This window comes from Epinephelus lanceolatus, chromosome 19 (assembly GCF_041903045.1).
Source record: "Epinephelus lanceolatus isolate andai-2023 chromosome 19, ASM4190304v1, whole genome shotgun sequence".
Classification (NCBI taxonomy): Eukaryota; Metazoa; Chordata; class Actinopteri; order Perciformes; family Serranidae; genus Epinephelus; species Epinephelus lanceolatus.
Window position 1 is genome coordinate 30,839,876 of NC_135752.1, and position 23,095 is coordinate 30,862,970.

General features: G+C 41.3%; 1 protein-coding gene across 2 annotated transcripts in view; it reads left to right on the forward strand.

Moving 5' to 3' along the window:
- The window catches only part of dpysl2b (dihydropyrimidinase like 2b), a 48,023-nt gene that overhangs the window by 10,640 nt on the left and 14,288 nt on the right, over nt 1-23,095 (forward strand). For both annotated transcript variants that reach the window (XM_033646683.2, XM_033646684.2), the window contains exons 2-5: nt 12,714-12,802; nt 14,470-14,654; nt 17,948-18,112; nt 18,532-18,593. In XM_033646683.2, the coding sequence (XP_033502574.1) occupies nt 12,714-12,802; nt 14,470-14,654; nt 17,948-18,112; nt 18,532-18,593 (501 nt within the window). The remainder of the gene's footprint in view (nt 1-12,713; nt 12,803-14,469; nt 14,655-17,947; nt 18,113-18,531; nt 18,594-23,095) is intronic.

Consider the following 23,095-nt stretch of genomic DNA (forward strand, 5'->3'; position numbering starts at 1 on the left):
TTTTGTTAGTTTTATTCTGTTTCTGTGTGTGTTTACGACAATAAAATTACTGCTCAAGGCAGCATCTTCAGATTACTTGTTTTGTCTGACACTTAGTTTATATATTCAGTTTACAGTTTTCAGTACAACTTTAATCACAGATGAGTTATTTAAGCCCATACAACATTCTCTGAGTTGCTGTTTCTTAGTTTTACATCACTGTAAATTAAATATATTTGAGTTTTGGACTGTTGGTTGGGCAAAGCGCTTGACTTAAAGATATCACATTTGACTTGGTAAAGTTGTGATGGTCATTTTCACAATTTGGCTGCATTTAATAGAATAAATAACTACCCAATTAATCAAACAAATAATCAACAGATAAGAAAGTAATGATTAGTTGCAGCCCTAAATGATATTAAACAGAGAAAAGCTGCAAATTTTCACTTTTGAGAAGCCGAGATCAGAGACTATCTGGTGTGTTTGCTTGATAAATAACCTAAATGGAGAGATTATTAAAACTGTTGGCAGATCATTTCAGCACTAGACTCCAGTTATTGTGTCCTGATTTGCTTTGCAGCACAGTGAAGGATATAAATACAGATGAAAGCAAAGTAAAAAACCAAGCTAATGTCTTAGTAAAGTAAATTCAGCTTTAATGTCCACGTTAAGAAAAGGTAAAAATAGACCAAGGCTATAATAAGACCATCCTGGATTAAAGTCTCTGTGACTACAATCCTCAGCGGATGAGAGATCATTAGGCAGTATGTTAGTGTACCTGTAGTACAGTAGTTGTCCCCAGTGGCAGCTCAGCGTGTGTGCAGTTTTGCTTCAGGTCTCCTCATTGTGTTCACGCTGTTATCTCACAGTGCACAGCAGCCAGGGGCACAGTCTGCTCACACATCGCACACAGCATGCTGCTCTCCAAATCACCCACCCACCGGCTCAGCCTCCTTTTCACGCTCAATATGATCCTGAATTCCCCCATTCATAAAGCCAGAAGTCAGAGAGAATGCGCAATGTGTGTGTTTGATTGTGAACAGAGAGTGAACTTTTTTTATTAATCAGAACCTGAACAAAAGAGATGACTGTTGAGTAAAATCTGTAACAGGACCATGGTGCCTCTGGGTGCACTATATCCTCAATGAACTGCAGAAGGAGGTCAATGAGTAAAGTTTTCATAGTGAAAAGGGAGGATTCAAGAGAAATCCTAAGTTAAAGAGTGTGTTTAAAGGTATAGTCCAACTCAAAATCAAAAGTCCATATTTCTCCTCTTACCTATAGTGCAATTTATTAGTCTAGATTGTTTTGATGTGCGTTGCAGAGTGTTGGAGATATCGGCCATAGAGATGTCTGCCTTCTCTCCAATATAATGGAAGTAGATGGCACTCGGTTTTTTGCTGCTCAAAGCACCTTAAAGTACATTTGTAAAACTCAACAGCAGTGTCTCTTTCCAGAAATCATAACCTGGTTACTCAAGATAATCCACAGACTTTCTTGTGAGTAGTTTCATGTAGGAACTATTTTCTTACCACCGAACTGCACCCACCAACTGTATCATTTCTCAGAAGGAAGCGTGCATCTACTCATGAATGAGAGGCTCCTGCTTGTGACAGCATAAGATGTAAACATTAATGGCGTCCTCCTCGGCTGAGCTGTGACGTTAGCTAGCTCAGTGGTGCCACGTGAGCTAGCAGCAGATGCACGCTTCCCTCTGTGCAGTGATTCGGTTGGTGGGTGTGGTTTTCACAGCACAAAAAAAAGGCATGCATATTCTGCTAGCTCACCTAGCACCACTGAGCTAGCCAACATTACAGCTCAGCCAGGATGGACGTCATCAATGTTTAGATCTCGCACTGACATGAGTAGATGCACACTTCCTTCTGTGCGGTGATGTGGTTAGTGGGTGTAGTTAAGTCGAAAGAAAATAGTTCCTACATGAAACTGCTCACAACAAGGTCTGTGGATTATCTTGAGTAACCAGGTCATGATTTCTGTAAAGAGACACTGCTGCTGAGTTTTTCAAATGTATTTTATTGGTGCTATGAGCACCACAAGCCGAGTGCCATCTAGTTCCCTTATATTCAAGAGACGACAGACATCTCTACGGCTGATATCTCCAACACTCTTTAGGTCACACCAAAACAAACTAGATTGATAAATAACACTACAGGTAAGAGGAAAAATGTCTGTTTTTGATTTCGAGGTGAACTGTCCCAAGGATAAAGAGAATCTTAAGTAAAATGTCATAGTTTAGAGAGAAATTAAGGGAACATTTTAATGTAAAAAAGAGATTTTAAGAGATTTTTTTTGTTGTTGTGACTAACAGCTCTATAAGCTCGTACTCAGTTGGTCCACAAAAATTTCCCCACCCTCCGACTGCCACAGTTTTTGCCCTAAGAGGCTAAAATCTGGTATGGAAATCACTGCTGTTGAAAATATGCACTTGTTTGTAGTCAAAGAGATTTAAGTGATTTTTTTCAGTAAAAAAAAAAAGAATATAAGTGAGCTTTTAATAGGCAAAGACAAAAGTTAAGTCAATATTTCAGAGGCAACAAAAAGTTAAGTTATATCCAGTCATGTCTCTGTCCTCTGAAGCCTCAATCGCTTTCTCTTATGATGTGAACCAAAACATAATGTTCATGCTGTATCTATCTAAATCCCCCAATATCTGTTTAATAAAAACACAAAAATTACTTTTTTAGATATATATTTTTCATGCACAGTTTGTGCTGTATTTTGCAAACTTAAGGTGTTCAGTTCCACATCTATCCCTCTGGGAATTAGTTTAATTCCTGTTTAGCTGGTTATTTTGAAAGAGCAAATGTTCTGTTTTAAATAAAAAAAAACAGTGAACACGTGTTTCGGTTGTCTGAACATGTACAGAGATTATTTTGTTGCAGGCTGGTTTTTGAATAATACAGGACACACACACACACACACACACACACACATAAATCACCGTGCTGAAAGTCTGACCTGGCAGCGTGCTCCACCTGACTTCACAAATGTTCCCAGGATATTTTCCATTTGGACAACAACACACAACGTTGCCGGGTTACGCCTGACACTGGCAGACGTTTTCACGGCGCCCAAATGGATTATGTCCTGATTTCATGAAACTTTTCCCCTCTGTCGTGCGTTTCAGTTTTCACCTGTGTGCTTTTTGTTTATACAAAACATGTATTAAATCATCAGAGTTCACAGGAGTCATATGATACAACAGATTGATCTGGCTGGCTGTGGAGAAACAATCAATATTCCAGAGTCTATCATCAGTAGTCTGTTTATTTTATACTCAGCTGCCTTTAGCATCAGAATTGCTTCCATAGATACGCTTATTTAAAGCTGCTGTCATCAGTATTTTTATATTAAGAACGGCCGACTATGTATAATGTTAAAGGGACCACTCTGAATGACGAGCCCATGCAAAATTATCACCTGAATCCTCAGCAACACTCAGTCCTATGGAGCATTTTAGCATCTTTGCTTTCATTGATTCTCACTGTGTCACCATCAGTGTTGTTTTTAGATGCAGCAGGCTGCTGTTTTCAGCGAGAGCTTTCATTAACCCACTGCAGGTGGCCTTCACAGCAGGAAATAGCAGACAGATGAAACTGGCTACCAGCTGGTGAAGAAAGCAGCTCAAGCAGGGGGACCATATTTCCAAACCTCCAACCTGGACCCTTAAGTGTATCACTTGCACATATGTATGTGTTTATACTCACTCCATTGGTGGTATCATGAAGATTGAGGACTTCTAAGCACTTACCTCACCTACCAAGCTACCTTTTAACACCATGGACAGCACTGCAGCCGGAAAAAAATGATGTTTTGCCTCCTGAAATCCACCAAAATATAGTTTATCTGAAATAATAATAACACTGTAACACACGAGCAGCTGTAAGAGTCCATGGATCAATAGCTCCTGTTGTGTTTCACCAGATGGTGGGCAAGGATCCCCTCCTGAGTCGCCTGTTTCAAATGGCCGTCACCTGCATTTGCCCCCCTGAAGTTGGTTGCAACAGCGCTACTTCCTGCTAGTAGCCACCACTTAAATCCCTGACGAAGACCTACAGTGGGCGAAATATGCTGGCTCTTTTAATGATTTAGCTACTAGAATATAGCCTTTTTAATATATCCGTCCTTGTTAGTATATTCTTGGAGTGCCTCGATTGCCTTCCTGTGCATCCTCTTCTTCCATGACATAAGGTTTTGATGTGCATTTGACTATACAGAGCAAACAGTTATCATTTTTGTAAGCCGCTGCTTATGTTTAGCCGTAGCATGACGGACACGTTATGTATTGGGTATGTTTTTATATTGGGCTGGGTAAAGATGAGTGAGACAGAACATGAGAAATGTCTATGTAAGTGCAGAAAACTAGTATAAAACTTAATGTTATTATTTTAATTGTGGTCAAATCTGAGACAATTTAGTAATGAATGTTGAAAACTGGAGCATTTTAGTGATTTAAAGATAGTTAGCGGGGCACCCAGCTTGATACCGGGACAGTCCCAGGCAATCCAAGATGTCTGGTCACCGTACGCTAAAAACAGAGCCAGAGAGAGTAAAACGGAGCTAAAACAAGAGTGAATATTTGACTTATAATCACCAGGTGTCCTGAAACACAACTCTAAGTGAAAGCTAATGTTGCTTTGTGTCTGCCAGATGTGTAAATAGGCAGCCATTTGCTTACCCGTTTGCCATATAAACTTTATAAGGTGATAATATGTCAGTATTTGTTTAGAGGTTGTTTTGCTGCCCCCAAGTGGCCAAAAAAAAAACTTTTGCCGCCACCCGTTCTTTAAACAAGCTATTTTTTTAAGCATTAAAGGGCCAGTGTGTAATATTTGGCATGGTTTATTGTCAATCTGAATCTGAATCTGAACATTCTACCCATTAATATGTTTATACAAGTGTATGATCGCTATAAAATAAAATTCGTTTGGTTTTCGTGGCCTTATAATTATGCTTTTATATATGTATATATATATGCAAGGGCCTTGCTTTTTGAGAGATCGCCATCTTGCGCCGCCATGTATGTAAGGCAGCCCGAGCGGACAATCCAGCCAGCCAGAGAACGCGTTTCACGTGTATAAATGAACCAACGAAGACAGCGGAAGGAAGGAAGGAAGAAGGAGGAGGAAACAGCAGAGAGTGTTAGTAGTTCGTTGATAGAGAGTAGTGAAAAGTTTTTTTTAGTTATAAAGTTTGCGAATGGACCACACTTACCACGCAACATGAGAGAATGAACCCGAACTGTCATCTGCGAGGAAAAGAAGATGCAACTTCACTCCTTATGATGCACTCTCTGCTGCGCTTTTCCTCCTGGTGATATATCTCCCCAACGATGGTAGCAGTAGCACCTAATCCCATTCTGTGCATTCAGCCTCTCTTCTCGCCCGCTCAGCATCAAACACATGGAGTTCCTCATCTGTGTGCTCCGGCTCAAACAGGTATGGCTCTGGGTCTGTGTCCGCTACAAGAAACTCTTCAAAATCGCGTTCAAAGTCGTCCATTGCAGCTACTATAGTCCGGAGATATTGCTAGGCTAAATAAACAGCTGAGCACTGTTTACCGGCTACGCTGTCAGTCAGTGTGCGGGCTGGAGATTGGCGGAGCAGAGAGGGGAGGGGGGTCCCCACTCAGTATGGTAAACAAGTATGTGTGTAAAGTTACGAAGTGTGTCTGTTACGCCAGAAGAGTCAGAGTTTGGGATGGAGTGGAGTGTTACCGGAGTTTCTGGAGTGCTCAAATAAACGGGCCTTTCTCCCGAACGCTCCTCTGGTCTTCTGCTCCTGAGGGATTCATTACAATATCGTAACATGGTTTAGATTTCTAAATAAACATTCACCTCGTGGCTAGATAGACCTACTCCTGAAAAACTTGTGCGCAAGGCTTTTTTGCCTTTTTTGACCACTGATGTCACTGTTTCCAACGGTTTTCAACCCATTTTACACACTGGCCCTTTAAAATAAGCAACGAAACAAGCTAGAGTTGATGCAGCGAAATATCTGTTTTGTACCTCACGTGTGGTTTTGCTTTCTAACATGCTAACTTGCTAGCATAAGAGCACACTTGTTATTGTTCCCACATAAAACAAAATTATCCAGCTCTACTTCCGCTCCTTATTTTTCTTCACAGTCATACAGGCCTGCCCCCCCAAAGCTTCTACGCCCCCCAAATGGGGTCCGCCCCTAGTTTTATTGGAGCCAGGAAATGTAGGCGAGTGAGGTCGACACTGGAGGCTTCAAAACAGCGTTTTTGCTCAATTGCTAACTGTCATTTTGTTTGTATGACATTTACATGAGCAGGGTTACGTATTGTGGTGTGGAATGAAAACACAGCAGTTCACTGACAGTGAGCCCATTGAGCTTTGTCCATATCCTGTTTGTGAGGCTGCGAGAGGTTCCCATGAAGGAAAGGTCACTGTCAAGTCTGGCTCGGAGCCAGTACAATCAGACACTCTCTCCAACCCCTGTGAGCTCCAAAACAATCGGAGGATTATACAGTCTGGATTCAGGGCAAGTAATTGTTCTGCTAATTTCCCGTCTTTTTAGCGCTCTGCAGCTGAAGCTAAAAACAAAAGAAAAAAAACACCTTTTAATTTCCAAACCATCTGCTTGTCTCACACTGAGAAACCCAAAACTAGCTCCTCTTTGTGGATCAAACATGATTAATTGTTTCTGAAAAGATAATTTTGCCTCTCAGTTCTGGCTCACGCAGCTTTGGGTCTGTGAGTGTCGACTCGAGAACCCGAGTCTCTTGGCGAACTCGACTGAGTAATGTGATAATGACAGTCATGATGAGGCGCATGATGTAACGGCATATTTCAAAGCAGTTGTCGGGATGAGAGCGGGCCAGCGTTGGGCTGGAGCGAGGCCAGCCGCTCCACCAGAGTGGGCTGCTCCGCATAGATCGAAGATTACCACATGATCTATTTGCATTAGTTCCATCAGCGCTGTCAGAGCGCCACACCTTTCAGATGACAACTGCAAAGCATTTTCCAGACCTGCTGCAGTCAGCTGAAATCCCTGAGTGTGTGTGTGTGTGTACTGCAAGTGTTTGTGTGTGTCTTCCTGCCCTCATTGTAGAGCTATGAGTGTGTCACTGGCGGCATAATGAGGTTAAAAAAATCTCTTTCCAAAAGCAGAGGATATGACTTACGTATGCCATCATCTGGTTACTGTACAGCTCCGAGAACAAAAGACATGACACTTTATTGTTGCCCTGTACTCAGATAGCGCTGCAACTATTCTTTATTCCCAAAGGAAGAACGATTTCTTTTCGAAAATAACCAGCAAAATGAACCTTACTTCATCTAACTCAGCCAATTTTGAACACAAACTGGCTCCTATAATATATTGAGTTATTTTTGTTTCAAAAACAGATACTGGGAGCTTCAGATGGAGATGACCTTTACATATCTGCAGTATTCCAATGACGAATGTTCAAGACTTCAAAGGATCAAACAGGAAGTGCTCCAATTTTACACATCAAAGACTGTTTATACGTCTTGGGGAGTACGACTGCATATGTGGAAAAAGTTGTTTGAAGCCTTTTGTGCACAAAGTCTGATAAATTACCTCGAGTGATGTCTCCTGACCGGCTGAACTGTTGGCAGCCAAGGTGCATAATGGGTAATATAGGCGCCAGGTTTTAAAAAGGAAGAAGAAAAGATGATATTTCTGACAGTGTCTGACAGTAGGTGCATTTACATGGACCCTAATATCAGAAACAGAAATACTAGATGCCACTTTATTGACTCAGAGTTGTACAGGGTGATGGCCACAGGCAGGAATGACTTCCTGTGGTGCTTTGTGGTGCATCTTGGGGTCATGAGTCTGTCACTGAATGTGCTCCTATGTCTCACCAGCACATGGTGGAGAGGGTGGGAGACATCGTCCAAGATGACATGTATCTTAGACAGCATCCTCGTCTCTGACACACTGTCCCACTAATAATCAGATTAATAGTGCAGTCAGAATAAAAATGCTCTATGTAACCACCTTAGTCGCAAGACGGGCCTGGTTGGAGAGAATTTTCAATCTGGATGAGAGGGTTGGGGGTCAACCTTTGATAATTTGTTCAGTAGGACAATATTGGTGCCTGATAACTGTGTAAATGTGATTGTTTGTCTCTGGTTGGAATAAATATTCTCTCTCCACATGTTTGCCCCACGGGGGGGGGGGGGGGGGGGGGGGGGGGGGGGGGGGGCTAACATCAGGTGATGTAGCTGGTGCGTGCACTGTACAGGACATGCCACAACAAGTGCTTCTACGTGCCCCCCATTTGAAACAGTGGCCTTATGTAACGTTGTTGCTACAGGCTGAACTGTGGAGTCACCGGACGTAACAATCGTCCATGGTAGTTTGCCATATAAACTTTATATGCTGATGATATGTCAATGTTGAGTTTAGAGCTTGTTTTGCTGCCCCCAAGTGGCCAAAAAAAGACCCCAATTAATATTCAGATTTTTCTGCCACCCTTCCTTTTAAACCAGCTATTTTTTCAAGCATTAAAATTAGCAACAAAACAAGCTGTAGTTGAAGTGAAATATCTGTTTTGTACGTCATGTGTCTAACGTGCTAACCTGGATCTCGCTCCAAGCATAATAGCACCTGAGCACACTTGTTTATTGTTCCCACATAAAACAAATTCATTACCAATAACCATGTCAATGCTCAATGTAATTGTTTCTCTCTGGTTGGAATAATTCTTTCTGCAGATGTTTGCCCCACGGGGTGGGGGGTGGGGGGTAACATCAGGTGATGTAGCTGGTGCGTGCACTGTACAGGACATGCCACAGCAGCTGTTTCTACGTGCCCCCCATTTGAAACAGTATCCTTATGTAACATTATTGCTACAGGCTGAACTGTGGAGTCACCGGACATAACAACTGTCCATAGTAGCAGCAGCCTGCATATGAGATGTTCAGGTAACATTGGTAATTTGTAGTCTTTACCGATGTGAGGTGAGGACATCTGTAATTTGTAGCTGCAGGAAATAACCTGGTTACACTTTTGTTACTTACTACAAAAATTGTATTCACAAAACCACTTCTTCTTCTTCTTCTTCTTCTTCTTCTTCTTCTTCTTCTTCTTCTTTTCTCAATAAGGTTTAAAAAGCTTTTTCTTCTTCTTCTGTTAAATTTCCAGCAGATTGGTTGCTTCACAGCAGGCAGAACCACTTTGCACAAGTCAGAAAAGTTTTATTCTGATGGAAATGCATATCCTATCAGGTCACTTCGTTTAACGTCCATGTACATAGTTTCGTGGGAATCTCTAATCAGAATAATTTCTGTCGGACTGAAGAAATATTGTCCATGTAACCGCAGCTAATGTTACAGGTGTGCAATGGTGAATCAGTGGAGTACTTTGCAACTCAGTTATTTTCTGTATTGATTAATCTGTCTGTTATTTTTCCGACTTAGCATCTGGTCTATTAAGGTCAGAAAATAGTGAAAAATTAAGTTAAGTGAAATTAAGTTTCCTAGAGCCCAAAGTGACATCTTCCAACTGCGTTTTTTGTCCAACCAATAGTGCAAAACTCAAAATATGACGTGCAGTAAATTGAACAGAGAAAAGCAGCAAACCCTCACATTTGAGAAACTTAAATCAGAGAATTTTTGCTTTATAAATCAATAATCAAACCACAAAGTGCATGTATATATGTTTGCCTGGGAGCTGTACAGCTTATACATTATACAGTTTGCATCATGTCCCAAAATATAAATTCCACCTGCTTCTGGTAGTGCATACAGAGCATATTACCAGGGGTCTTGAAAGGATTAAAAAAACATGTAATATCTGACAAAGTTGTGCAGTGCTCAGCTGTATATGTGCTGGTTCATTTGCAGGGCGGGGCTCGGACTGGGAGCCTTTGCAGAGCAGCAGCAGTTGTGTTTGGGGCCAGAGCTGCTGGCCGGGCTGCAGCGAGTGGCTCAAACAGAGCGGCCTTTGTTAGCCGGGGACGCCGGAGTCCTTGTGACCAGAGCTGCCACTCCCTTTTTGGACAGAGGACCCAAGCTAACAGGGTGGCTTGAGGGAGGGATGGGGTGGGGGTTAGTGAGGGGCACAGGGTGGGAGGCTGTTGAGGTGAAGACCCCCCCCTCCTTCTTTCCTGCACAGAGACAAGTGGCACAGCAGCAGGCATGGATGATTGATTACACAGCCTGTGCTCTGATTGGTTCTCTCGTGTCGGTTGCTGTGACAGCTCGACCACATGAGGAGGTTGGAGGGGTGTGTCTGGAGGCGGGCTCCTGTCTTCATTGTTGCGACAGTGAATACTTTACCCCTCATTTTGTTGTTCAAGTAGAGCTGGAATTAGCAAAGAGGAGCAGTGATGAATAGTTGCTGTTTGTGTTGCTGCTGTGAAACCTCTCTCAAGAACGCCTACGTGTTTTTTTTCCTTCTTTCTGATTAAGATATAAGTTTCATCTGTACACTGATTAGTTTCATGAAATATCCCGAGCAACCACGCATATTCACATTTCACAAAAGCTAACCTAACATGTTTAATATTCCCTGAGTTAATTTTAGAATTTCATTTCATTTAAAGGTTACAAATTTGAATAACTTTTCACAAAGCACTCAAAGATGCTGCTTACAAACTGCTTATATCAGAGGCAGCAATCATAAAAATACAAGTTTTATACAACACAAAGTTTTATCATAATTTCCTGGTTGCACAGAGAAAAGGGTCTGTTTATTTATTTCTTCCTTAAAGGAATACTTCATCGCCCAAATTTCCATTTACTTACCCCGTGTAAATTTGTGAAGAAATCTTTCTTTCTCAGGCTGCTTTCACACCTGCCCTGTTTAGTTTAGTTCAATCGAACTCAAGTTTGTTTGCCCCCTAAGTGCGGTTCATTTAGGCAGGTGTGAACACAGCAATCACACTCAGGTGTGCACCAAAACAACCAGACCGAGACCTTCTTGAAGAGGTGGTCTCGGTCCGGTTACAAACGAACCCTGGTGCTGTTCGTTTGTGGTGAGAACGTGTTCCGACCTGGATCTGAACCAACTGCAGTCACATGACACATTGTTTGGGTTAAACATGAGCATGTTACAGTCCTGGAGGATTATTAATGTGCACCTCCTCCTGTACTGCCTTAATATGCACATTCAGCACATCCAATGCATCAAAACATTGTTTTCTAGTTGGAGCCGCACCTCGTTTTCAAACTGTATGGTTTGACTAAAATGAACAATGACAGCAATATATAGTCCACGATGAGCAGCGCTAAAATCAACCTGCGTAGTTGTCCCTCCATTGTCACATTAGAAAGTGTCACATTTATCTTGCAAGTGTACTCTTCTTCAACGTTGTGTTTACTTCCTGGATTTTTCCCGCATGGAAATTCTGACCAGTCAAGAGCAGCTTTCTCACACAAGGCATTTGATCTGGTCCACTTGTAAATGCTGCTGTGAGAACATGAACCAACTCTAGGCAATTATACAACTTTGTAACAAAATTAGTCCCTGATTCGGACCAAAGCAAGACAACTCTAGGTCTGAAAGCACCCTTGCATGCCATGCTCTCTTCAAAGCCAGGCTCCATTGACAAAAACGGTAATTTTACCTCACTGAACACAGGAGCTGCTGGTCTACTGCTGCCTCGATCAGTCGTTTGTCTGTGTTATTGTGTGATTTCGGTCAGTCTGAACTAACACTTTAAAACACCAAAGTCACACAATAATTCAAACAAGCTGCTATTTGAGGCAGCAGTAGACCAGCAGCTCCTGTGTTCAGTGAGGTAAAATTACTGTTTTTGTCAGTGGAGTCTGGTATTGAAGAGAACGCAGATAAGGTTCACTTTCAATTCAGTTCCCTGTTGGAAAGGGCTGTCTGTTTTGCTGTTGTTTGTTGTTTGTTTGTTGTTGTTGCTTATTTGAATTCATTAAGAATTTTCTGAGATTTTCGATCCATCGTTCAGTTGCGGCCTGCAAGAAAAACATTTTCCTCACAAATTCAGTGTAACACAGGATGAGTAACTGATATGCATGTGGCCATTTGGAAGATAAAGTCTTCCTTTAACACAATAAAATGCTAAATTTAATAATGTCACTGAGTAAATAGCAAATAAATCAGATTGTTAGACTCCTCCTCAAATCCAGCCACAGGTTTTATTCAACATTTTTTCCTTCCTGTCCTTCTCTCCCTGCATCTTTTTCATTATAAATTATGTCATTATTAAAACATCCACACAGAAATCTGGTGCTGATCCAAAAATCACAGTGCTGTCTTCTCTGCGTCGTCGCCTGTTTCCCCCTCCATCCATGCATCAGATTATTATTAAGAGTGTGTACAGTGTGTTTATGGGTATCTCTGGGTGTGTGTGTGAAGATGAAGAAAGCCAGTATCAGTTGAAAGACATTGCACGGCCATGTGTTCCTTATCAGAATGCATCCTAAAAAGGCCAAGTGAAGGCTGCGGCAGGTTTGGCTTATTTATCTTGTGTTGCGAGTGCCAATCCGCCCTTTTATGTGACATTTCCCAAAATGTCTTTCATCAAATGCACTTAATCCAGCATCCAGTCGGGCCAAATCGGATACTCGCCCTCATAAGCGTATTTTTATAGGCGTCTATAAAGCCCCAGAGCAGCGTTGACGTGTTCAGGTCTGCAGTGTCCGGTTCCCACAGCTTTACATCAGCTTTTCCTGAGGAAATTTTGGATGTGTGTAAATGTAGTGAAATGTGCAGCTACTTATCATCTTTATTGTTTTCCAGAGCGACCGCCTCCTGATCAAAGGAGGGAAGATCGTGAACGATGACCAGTCCTTCTGTGCTGACATCTATATGGAGGATGGAGTCATCAAGTGAGTTTACTGTTTTTTTTCTCAAACTGTTGACAGTAAAAACCAGATTGCACCATGTTTACATAATACATCCACATGTCTGACTTTTATCTCTTTTTATTACAAATACAAAAAGGGGAGTAGTGAAAATAAAACAGTTTGCCTACATTATGGATATGGATCTGACTTACAGACTTACACAGCCCGTCACTCAAGCAGTCCTGCCTTTAAATATGCGTAACTTTGGGCCTTGATAAAACATAAATGGATGAGTTATTTAAAAAACCTCCGTGCAGTTGTTATGAGTGTTGAAATTAATTATAGAGACCAAAACTGTTTTTAGTTCCAGGCTGTAAACATGTTTACTTGTGCTGTAAAGTTGGGCATTTTAACATGGAGGTTGGTGGGGATTTACTCTGTTTTGGAGTCAGCCTCAAGTGGCCATTTGTTGTTGAGTTTTTTCTACATTGGCATCATTTTTCAGCCTCGGAGGTTGCCACTTGTTCTATCCCTAGATGTTACTGTAGATTGAGCACTCACTGCTGCTTTCACACTGCACTCTGGTACAGGCAGCTGCTGTTCCAGAGCCATGGTTAGTCTGAGTGAGAGGTAGCTGCCTGGAGGTTGAGAGGCTTTGCACCGTCTTGCTTTGAGAGAACGTTATCTTCTGCTTTCTGCTTAGAAGTGATGAATTTACAGCTCACAGCAGCTTGATACGATAAAGTCTTCTATAGTCTTAGACACACTTACGCCTCCATAGTCAGTATGTGGAACATTTGATACCCAGCTTCTGTACTCCTATGTTCACCTTTTGGGGGTACCCCACCTACAAAGGGGTGACTTGTGCCTTTTCGTCTAATTTCTGATAAGATAAGTTTATAAGTTAATTTTATGCAAACATATTCCTATGTCACTTGATTTATGTAGGGGCTCGAGTTAATATGGTTGTAATTGACATAACGCAGACAACACTAGTGTCCACAGGTGAGACATGGGCGCTGCTGTCACCTTGAATGTCCCGCTGAACCTCGTTTGAACTCTCAAACTCCATATGGAAAAAAAAGGAACGAATGGTCAAATATTTGTGTTCAACAGCCAAATCTAATTCGACTGAGATAAGTCTGAGTTGGGTACAGCTCTACATTTTTGTATTTGTTCATCAAATTATCAACCTTTTTTTAAAAAAAAAAAATTGTAATTTAATACATTTTTTTCTTCTCCTCATTACAACTGTTTGATGAATTCCCATACTCAAGTTAACTTAAATACAATCATCTTTTTCATTTCAAGAAACATTCCTTTCAAATTATTTTGCATTTTGCACATGATAAGTTCTGTTTTAAAGTCAACAAAGTATAAAATTAAATATATAAAAAATGCCTGAAATGGGGAACCTTTCTTAATTATGATCATAAATACAAATTTAAAGCTTATACTGATGGTTGTGTAATGTAAAAGCTCATATCTTTGTTTGGCATTCAATTTAACACAATAAATCCTCTTTGTTGTTGTTTTTTTATTCAATAGACATATGATGTTGTTATTATTGCTATGGTATTGTGATGTCTGGATTGCTTCATTAAAGAACACAGTATTTAAAACAGGTGTAAAGTTGAAATTTGTTTTCTGTTCTCGTTTCTTAGTTATTCTTTGCTCTGTTTTGTAAATTCTGACGTTCTTTTCTTCAGACAAATCGGGGAAAATCTCATCGTGCCCGGCGGGGTGAAAACCATCGATGCCCACGGCCGCATGTTGATGCCAGGTGGCATTGATGTGCACACGCGTTTCCAGATGCCTGATCGAGGCATGACCTCTGCTGATGACTTCTACCAGGGCACCAAGGCCTCACTGGCCGGAGGCACGACCATGATCAGTAAGTTACTGAGCAGAAAGATCCTTCTGTTTCATGCATGACCTGATGTATCAGTTCTTTCTGAGTGCTTTCTGTGAGTGAATCAAAGCTGATTGAGGTGTTCGCCGCGCATCTTGCCCTGCAGAGGTTCCTCATTCACTTATTGGCTTTAATTGAAAATCTCCTGGTGAGAACAGGAAGGGTGCCAGGCCTGTTCATGACCGAGCCAAAATATTAAACCGTCCATCTGCTCTGAGGACTCAGAGCCACAAGGAGCTGACTGCTGCTCAGACTGAGCCAGGAAGCCAGTTAATTTCCCTCTGGACACATAGATACTGAGGACTTGACATTGTTATGTTACACACCCACTATGGATCCGTTTCCTCATATATTTTAGACTTCTTCTTCTTCTTGGAGTTCTGTTTTGATTTGCATAATGTTTCATATAAATCTCAGGCTTGTTCCCCCTGGGTTGGTTTGGGTTTCCTCTTATGCTGCTCAGGTCAACGAGAAAGTATAAATTATTTTCCAGACACAGGATTGTTAGTATTTGTGCATAATTTAATATCTACTAGCTTAATGCTATTGGCTGGTGCCATGTGTATGGTGTATTCCTTTAATATGGGCAGCCTAATAGTCAATCAAGCATTAGTCGACCTAAAGGTCATTCGTCGGCAAGATTTCATTGGTCTCTTAGTTGTAGAAAAAACAAAAATAAACAGGATAATTTATTAGGAGCTGTACCTTGTCAAAATAAATCAAAACCTATATGACTGGACCATGTGGGAGTTTATTTGAAAGGACAGACACAGGAAGAGGCCACGCTCAGCAGTCAGACAGGGGCTGAAATTGCCATCCTGAACCACAGAAGCAGAACAGTGGCGTCACAGAATCGTAGCGCTCAGCCTCTGCTTTCCCCCCAGGTTAACGATGTCACGCTCTGTCAGCACTGTTGCCATTGTTAGCACTGCGTTATAAGCTGCTAGCTGCTAGCTACTGGCCCAGCCACCTCCATGTTGAGAGGCATTTGCAGGCAATCCTGGCTCACACTCTGAATCAAAGATATGCCTCTTTGAATAGTTGAAATCTAGATAGATTTGTTGCAATTGAAAGGGATATTGATTCAATAAGTAGATTTGTGGCTACATTTTGTCTGTATACTCTATCAGTCTCCAGCTGTAACAGTGGCTTAATTTAATCGTCACATTATTTAAAAGAGACACAAGGCTGTAAAGATAAAAAAGCTAATGTGAAAAGATAATAAAATTTAATTAGGCTCTGGCCCTCCCTCTGCTGACTCAGCAGCTGAACTCTCCTCTCCCTCACAACACTCCCACTCAACTCGTGTGTCGTTGTCACCTCGGGAAAACGCTGACTGCTGCAGGGTCCGGCAGGTCTGGAACATGAATGTAATGCATAGCAGCCCGATGACTGGAATGTCAGTGGAGTGCACGTCACAAGTGAACAGATGTGACGGCACCGAAAATGGAAAGTGACAAAGACAGTTTGAAATGTGATTTGAGAAGCCAGACAGAGACAAACTTTAAAATGTTGGATTTGAATTAGATTTAAAACCACAGAAGAATATGTTTAAAATCTGCTTTGCAAAAACCAAGATTAGACCTCATGCTCCATGTGGTCTGGAGTTTGATGTAATGGCTCTGAATCTGGTCTAGATATGTCTGAAATCAGATGCAAGCTTCCAGTATGGACATAAAGAGACAGAATCAGAATCAGATTCAACTGCGGTTACATGATTGTGGAGCAGCAACCGCAAGGGTTTTGTCACCCTTTAGTTTCAGTCATGACTGTGGGACATACATCGTCAGATCTGAGAGCCCAAGGGCTCTAAGAGCTAGTAAATAAGGTCTGTGATGTCAGATTGGGCCTCACAGTTACAAGCCTTGAAAGTGATCAAGTCTTAAACTGAATTCTACAGTAAACAGGGAGCCAATGAAGAGAGGATACTACAGGGTTGATGTGCTCGCATTTTTTAGTACCAGTCATCATCCTTGCAGCTGCATTTTGGACCATCTGTAGATGAGTTAATGAGGATAGGGGAATTGACTCGAGTTTAGAAATGGTTCTTAACTGATGGAAACTATTTGTAACAACAGAACTGATTTGCTTATCAAGACAGAGCCCAGAATCAAATATAACACCAATGTTTATTGCATGTGACTTGACCATATGGGGCAAAGAGGGCTAGCTTACGGGCAAGATGGCTTCTGGATTTGTAGGGACCTAAGATAATTACTTTTTGTACTGTTTAGCTGAAAGAAAAATATTTGGCATCCAGCTTTTAATGTCCTTGAGACAGTCCAGGAGAGGCAATTGGGAGTCCCTAGATGTTAGTGGGAGGTAAAACTGTGAATCATCAGTGTAGAAGTGACAGGAGATGCTGTACTTTCTAATGTTTCCAAGAGGGAGGATCTACAGGCAGAACACAACTGGGCCCAGGATGGAACCCTGGGGGATCCCATTGATGACAACATTGGCAGAGGAGGAGGAAAACTGACCTGTAAATACTGAGAATGTCCAATGACTAAGACATGACTTAAACCAATTTAGTTATATACCCATAATACCCACCCACTGTCAAAAGGATATCATGATCTGCACTGTTGAAGGCAGCATTAGGAGCTAGTAAAACCAAGATGGCAGTCCTCCCAGAGTCAGCAGAGAGCAACACATCATTTGTCACCTTTAGGATTAGCCGGTATATTGAATATCTCTGGTTTTGCTCTCTCAAGCACATTAAAGACGTCACCTTGGGTTCTGGGAAATTGTGATGGTCTTTTAAAACTATTTCCGGACGTTTTAAAGGCTAAACAATAAATCATTTATTTGAAAGACCTGTCGACAGATGAATTGGATGAAAATAATTGTTTTTGCAGCCCTAATGTGAACACACATTCTTTCCTGACCGAGCTGACGGACCACACATCAGCAGATGTGAGCCATTACATTCACTCATGCTTGTCTGAAAAGTAACATCTTCAACAATACCATCTTGAGCTCATATAGCGTTTGTCTTTGTGTGGTGGAAACCATGAGCAGATGGAGCATATGATTTGTACTTTGAGCTTGGCTTGGGTTTGTACAAAGACAGGAGTCATGTATCTGGTAATTCTCAAAGATCAATAACAAGCGGTCACTTGAGACAAAGTTGAAACATATTTGGCCAGCTGGTGTGAACTACAATCGGTCTCAGTTTGTTCCAGACCTAACAACATAATAACAGATAAAAGCATCACAACAGGTTTCAGTCAGTGTGTTTGACTTTCCATGTGTTTGTGTTTGTGCATATCCAGTTGACCACGTGGTTCCTGAGCCTGGCGTCAGCCTCATCTCGGCTTTCGAGCAGTGGCGTGAATGGGCCGACAGCAAGTCCTGCTGCGACTACTCGCTGCATGTCGACATCACCGAGTGGCACAAGGGCATCCAGGAAGAGATGGAGACACTGGTGAAGGATCATGGTGCGACCTCACCCACACGCAAAGTCACATGTTATTTCATCAGATCCATATGTTACACAGAAACCCATTATTTTTTATTTATTTAAAGCTGCTAAAGCAACTTTAGTTAAGTGTATCAATTCTCAGTCATGTAACCGGATGACGCAACAGCACATTGATGTTTAACAACACAATTTGTTTGACAGAATCCCATTAGGACAAGAGAGGAGCAAGACATCATGTACTCAACCCCCTGTAATAATCTGGATGCATATTAGTTTTTCCTCTCTTGGCACTCATTGTTAAATATTTGATTAGATTAATGAAAGTCACATGTTATCTCATGTTCAGATCAGAGTCTATGATATTTTGGATTAATTTATCCTGTTTAAACCTTCCCTGTCCCTCATGGTTCTCACACTGAAATCTTTTGTTTCTAGGCGTCAACTCTTTCCTGGTCTATCTGGCTTATAAGGATATTTTCCAGCTTACTGACGCTCAGGTGGGGCTTCGCCTCTTCTTGTCATTTCATTCTTTGTCATACCAAGTATTGCAGAGAAATAGAATACACAGAACACATTTTCCATAGGGATGGTGAATATTATATTCAAGGTCAAATGAAAATTGAATGATATCTTAGATGTGGATGGAACTTAGAGGGATTTTGGCATGTTAGGACCATAGACTGTATAAAAATAATAGACAAAGCCACTTAAAGCCAACACCCATTGGTTTGTGGCCTCAAGTTTGGCATTTTGGCCATTACATCTTGGATTTTTGGAGCCATTAGTGACCATCTGTGCATTTAATTACCCATACTACCATACTATTATGTCCCAATGCATAGAATTTCCAAAACAGTATGCCAAAAAAGACCAGGGTGTTCTACCGCATCCGGTCGTATTTTGCTGTTGGCACGCCAGCATGTTTTTCTGGCTACTCTGACTCACAGTCCTCTGCGCAGCGGAAGATTCCTTACATAGTCTGAGCGCAGACAGTTGACAGCTTGTTGACAGCTGTCAGAGGCCGCACTGATGATCGACATCACATTCAACTGACTAATGACTATTCAAAATATAATAATAGGCAAATTAATCAAGGGAACAAAATAATCGTAAAGATAACTAACAAAAAAATGACACAACTATTAAGATACCAGTGCTCTCAGGGTTGACTTCTGTCTCTGGTTAGCTTGGTGAATAGCATTTTGTTTTATCTCCAAGGTAACAACTATATGAACAAGAGGGTTGAGGTCACGGGCGTAATGTTAAGACAAGTATGTCCTGATTGTGTGCATACTACATGCAACAGTAGGTATTTTGTAAGGGTAGCTGCAGTACCTGCTGAAAGTTAAAAGAAGAAGTATGCACATATTTGGGCTGGAGGGTGACACTACACCTATTGCTAGCTGCTAGCATGGTTAGCATGGTGCGTTTAAAGTAAATGCTTCACTGGGATAATGCTAATGCTAATTTCTGCCGGTGAAAACAGACTTAAAACCATTTAAACAAAGTTAAAAGAAAAAAGTATGTGATTTGTGTTGCAGCACATATTTGGACTGGAGGGTAAAGCTAACCCTAATGCTAGCTGCTAGCTTAGTTAGTACGGTGCATTTACAGTTTATGCTTAACTATGAAAATGCTAATACTAATTTTCGGCATTGAGTGAAGGGCTTACAACCATTAAAATAAAATGAACTTACCAGAAAAACTGGTGAGCAAATGATGAGCACAACTTTTTTAGGCAACCAAAATATTACAATTAACTGTTATGAACTGAAGATAGCAACAAATGCACCTATACCATGTGAATCTGGAGTTGCGCCAGGGTTATTTTACCTATTCAAACTTGTCAACGGACAGCACCCACCTGTCACTCAAAGCGACCACGCCCTTAATTATGCATAACTATAAGTCTTACTAATATTTAAATTGGTAAATTATATAAATATTCAGCCCCTGTACAGTTGTCATGAACGGGGAAATTGGCTATAGAGACTAAAACCGTTTTTTTGTACCAGGCTGCTAGCTTGGTTAGCATTTAAAAACATGGCTGTCTATGGGGATTGACTCGCTTCTGGAGCCAGCCTCAAGTGGCCATTTGAAGAACTGCGGTTTTTGTTTCTTCACTTTGACTTCATCTGCCACTTTGTTGGGACACTGCTGTGAACAATGACCTTGATTGGCCGCATGGAGCTGTAGCCTCTACTACAATAAATCTAATTAAACCCTTTAACATGAAACTTGCTGCTGCACATAAATCAAATCCGTACAAATTGCATTCAGCTTGAAGGTCATCGCTGTAGCATGAAATATTAAACATGACAGCACACAATCCACAGACAAAGATGGTGCTGTTTACTGGAGAAGCCACAATAACAACTAAATCACATCTTGTTGACTGTCATTCAGAGTGAGGGCTCAGCCAGAATAGCAATTATTGCAAAAGTAACTTGAAAAGCAGGCAATGATCAGTAGCCAACAATAAGTCGGACATTGTAACATCATGGTAGTCATATCACAGCCTTGATTTGGCTCTTGCCCTCATCCTACAGTCAGAGCTACGGTGTGAGACTGTTTGTCTTGGCGAGAGACGTCGCTTCTTACTCATCATCTGTGTTTTTCTCTCGGGATAGTGAGAGCATGATGAAAGCCACATCTCGGTCCAAGACTCCGTCTGACTCATGGTTAAAATGAATTAATTCCACTTGAAAGCTGTTTTGAAACAGAGCCGTGTTGGTCTTTGCACCTGTGCGAGGAATGAGTTTCTCTCCCGTGTCAAAATTTGACGGCTCTTTATTGTTGCACGTTTGGCAGTCGGCTGGTGATGACTCACTCAACATGTCAGTTTCCCTCCAGTCCATGAAGTTACTGCTATGCTTAATAAACAATCAGGGTGTGGGAGACTCACATACTGTGTCAAAACCAGGATCCATGTTTCATTTCACCACAGAAGTATTCTGAGTCACTGAGGTTATGATTATTTTCTGGTTAATATTGCATTAACCAGAAAATTGTGACGACTGTGTCTGCTATCCAAAATACCAAACCTTCTTTGGTTCCAGCTTCTTTTCTCTGTTTTATATCACTATAAATCAAGATGGGTTTTGGACTGTTGGTCGAACAAAACAAGCAAATAAATTACGCTTAAAAATGAGATAAGTCGGTAACATTTCAGCAGGGTAGACTAAGGCTGCTTTCACACCTGCCCTGTTTGGTGCGGTTCAATCGAAGTCAAGTCTGTTTGCCCCCTAAGCACAGTTCGTTTGGGCAGGTGTGACCGAGACCATCTTGAAGAGGTGGTCTCTGTCCCGTTACAAATGAACTCTAGTGCGGTTCATTGGTGTTGAGAACGTGTTCCGACCTGGATCTGAACCAACTGCAGTCACATGACACATTGTTTGGGTTAAACATGAGCATGTTACAGTCCTGGAGGATTATTAATGTGCACCTCCTCCTGTACTGCCTTAATATGCACATCCAATGCATCAAAACATTGTTTTCTAGTTGGAGCCGCGCCTCGTTTTCAAACTGTATGGTTTGACTAAAATGAACAATGACAGCAATATAGTCCATGATGAGCAGCGCTAAAATCAACCTGCGTAGTTGTCCCTCCATTGTGACGTTACAAAGTGTCACATTTATCTTGCAAGTGTACTCTTCTTCAATGTTTGCTTTACTTCCTGGATTTTTCCCACATGGAAATTCTGACCAATCAAGAGCAGCTTTCTCGTGCAAGGTATTTGATCTGGTCTGCTTGTAAATGCTGCCGTGAGAACACGAACCAACTCTAGGCAATTATGCAACAGAATTAGTCCCTGATTCGAACCAAAGCAAGACAACTCTAGGTCTGAAAGCACCCGAAGTGTCTGCGGCAATGCTAGTAGCTCTGTGTGGCTGTACAGTTAAGCTAAATGCTAATATCAGCATGCAAACCAGGCCCCCAGGAAGTGAGCTGGGTTTCAAAATCAGTAGCATTACTGTAAATCAGTGGATACATTTTTTTGAGTGTCACAACCCCCGTGAAAAGACTTGTTCCACTATCACGACTTGATCTATTCGGTCCATAAAAAATTGGAAAGTTTACAAGAGTTGCACGCTTAAATCATTTAATCCCTATTTGAGTTAGTGAAGCACGAAACAGGAAGTAGCAGGCTTGGCCTGTGGAAGTCTCTAGTCTGCCTGCTGTATGAGCCCAGTGATGCAGAAACAGCGCTGATTATTGGGGTAATTGTATACGTGGCAGTTGAACAATTTTGGCTTCACCACTGAGCAACTTGATGTCCCACCTTAAACGCTGCACCCAGGTCTCTTTTTATACATCCATGATGCTTGTATGCTGACATTAAGCAGATATAATGAACGCCATGTTGTCCATTTTAGTTTTGTCTGTCAGCATGCTAACACTTGCTAACTGTCACTAAACACAAAGTGCAGCTGAGGCTCATTGGAATGTCATTAGTTCTGCAGATATTTAGTCATAAACCAAAATATTGGTGCTGACGGATAGATAAAGAACTTACCAAAGACATTACAATTAATCATGAGGGGGACATAAATGTCTGCACCAAATTTCATGGCTATCCATCCAACAGTTGTCAGGACATTTCACTTAAGACCACAAATGTCAAACTGGGATTGCCATCCCTAACATGGCTAAAAGCACACAAAGAGAAAAACAGCATCTGGTCAGAAGTGCAGCAACTTAGGCCAACATGTGGGAATATTTTCTTGTGATTAAAAACCAAGGTGTATGTGTCTGTTAAACCTTGTATTCTCAGTATTAAAAGAGTATTTTTACCAATGGTATTTTCGTTGGTGACTGACATTTTTCTTTTCTTTTTACCTTTTAGATCAAAGACAGCTTTACCACCAAACTAAAGTATTTGTCATTGAGAAAATGCATTGGTAAAAAAAACTCTTTTAAAGAAAATGGATGTGAGGAAACGGTCGCCCTAAAGAAACACAGAACTCACAGGGTTTCATCAGTCTGGTATAGTAGTGG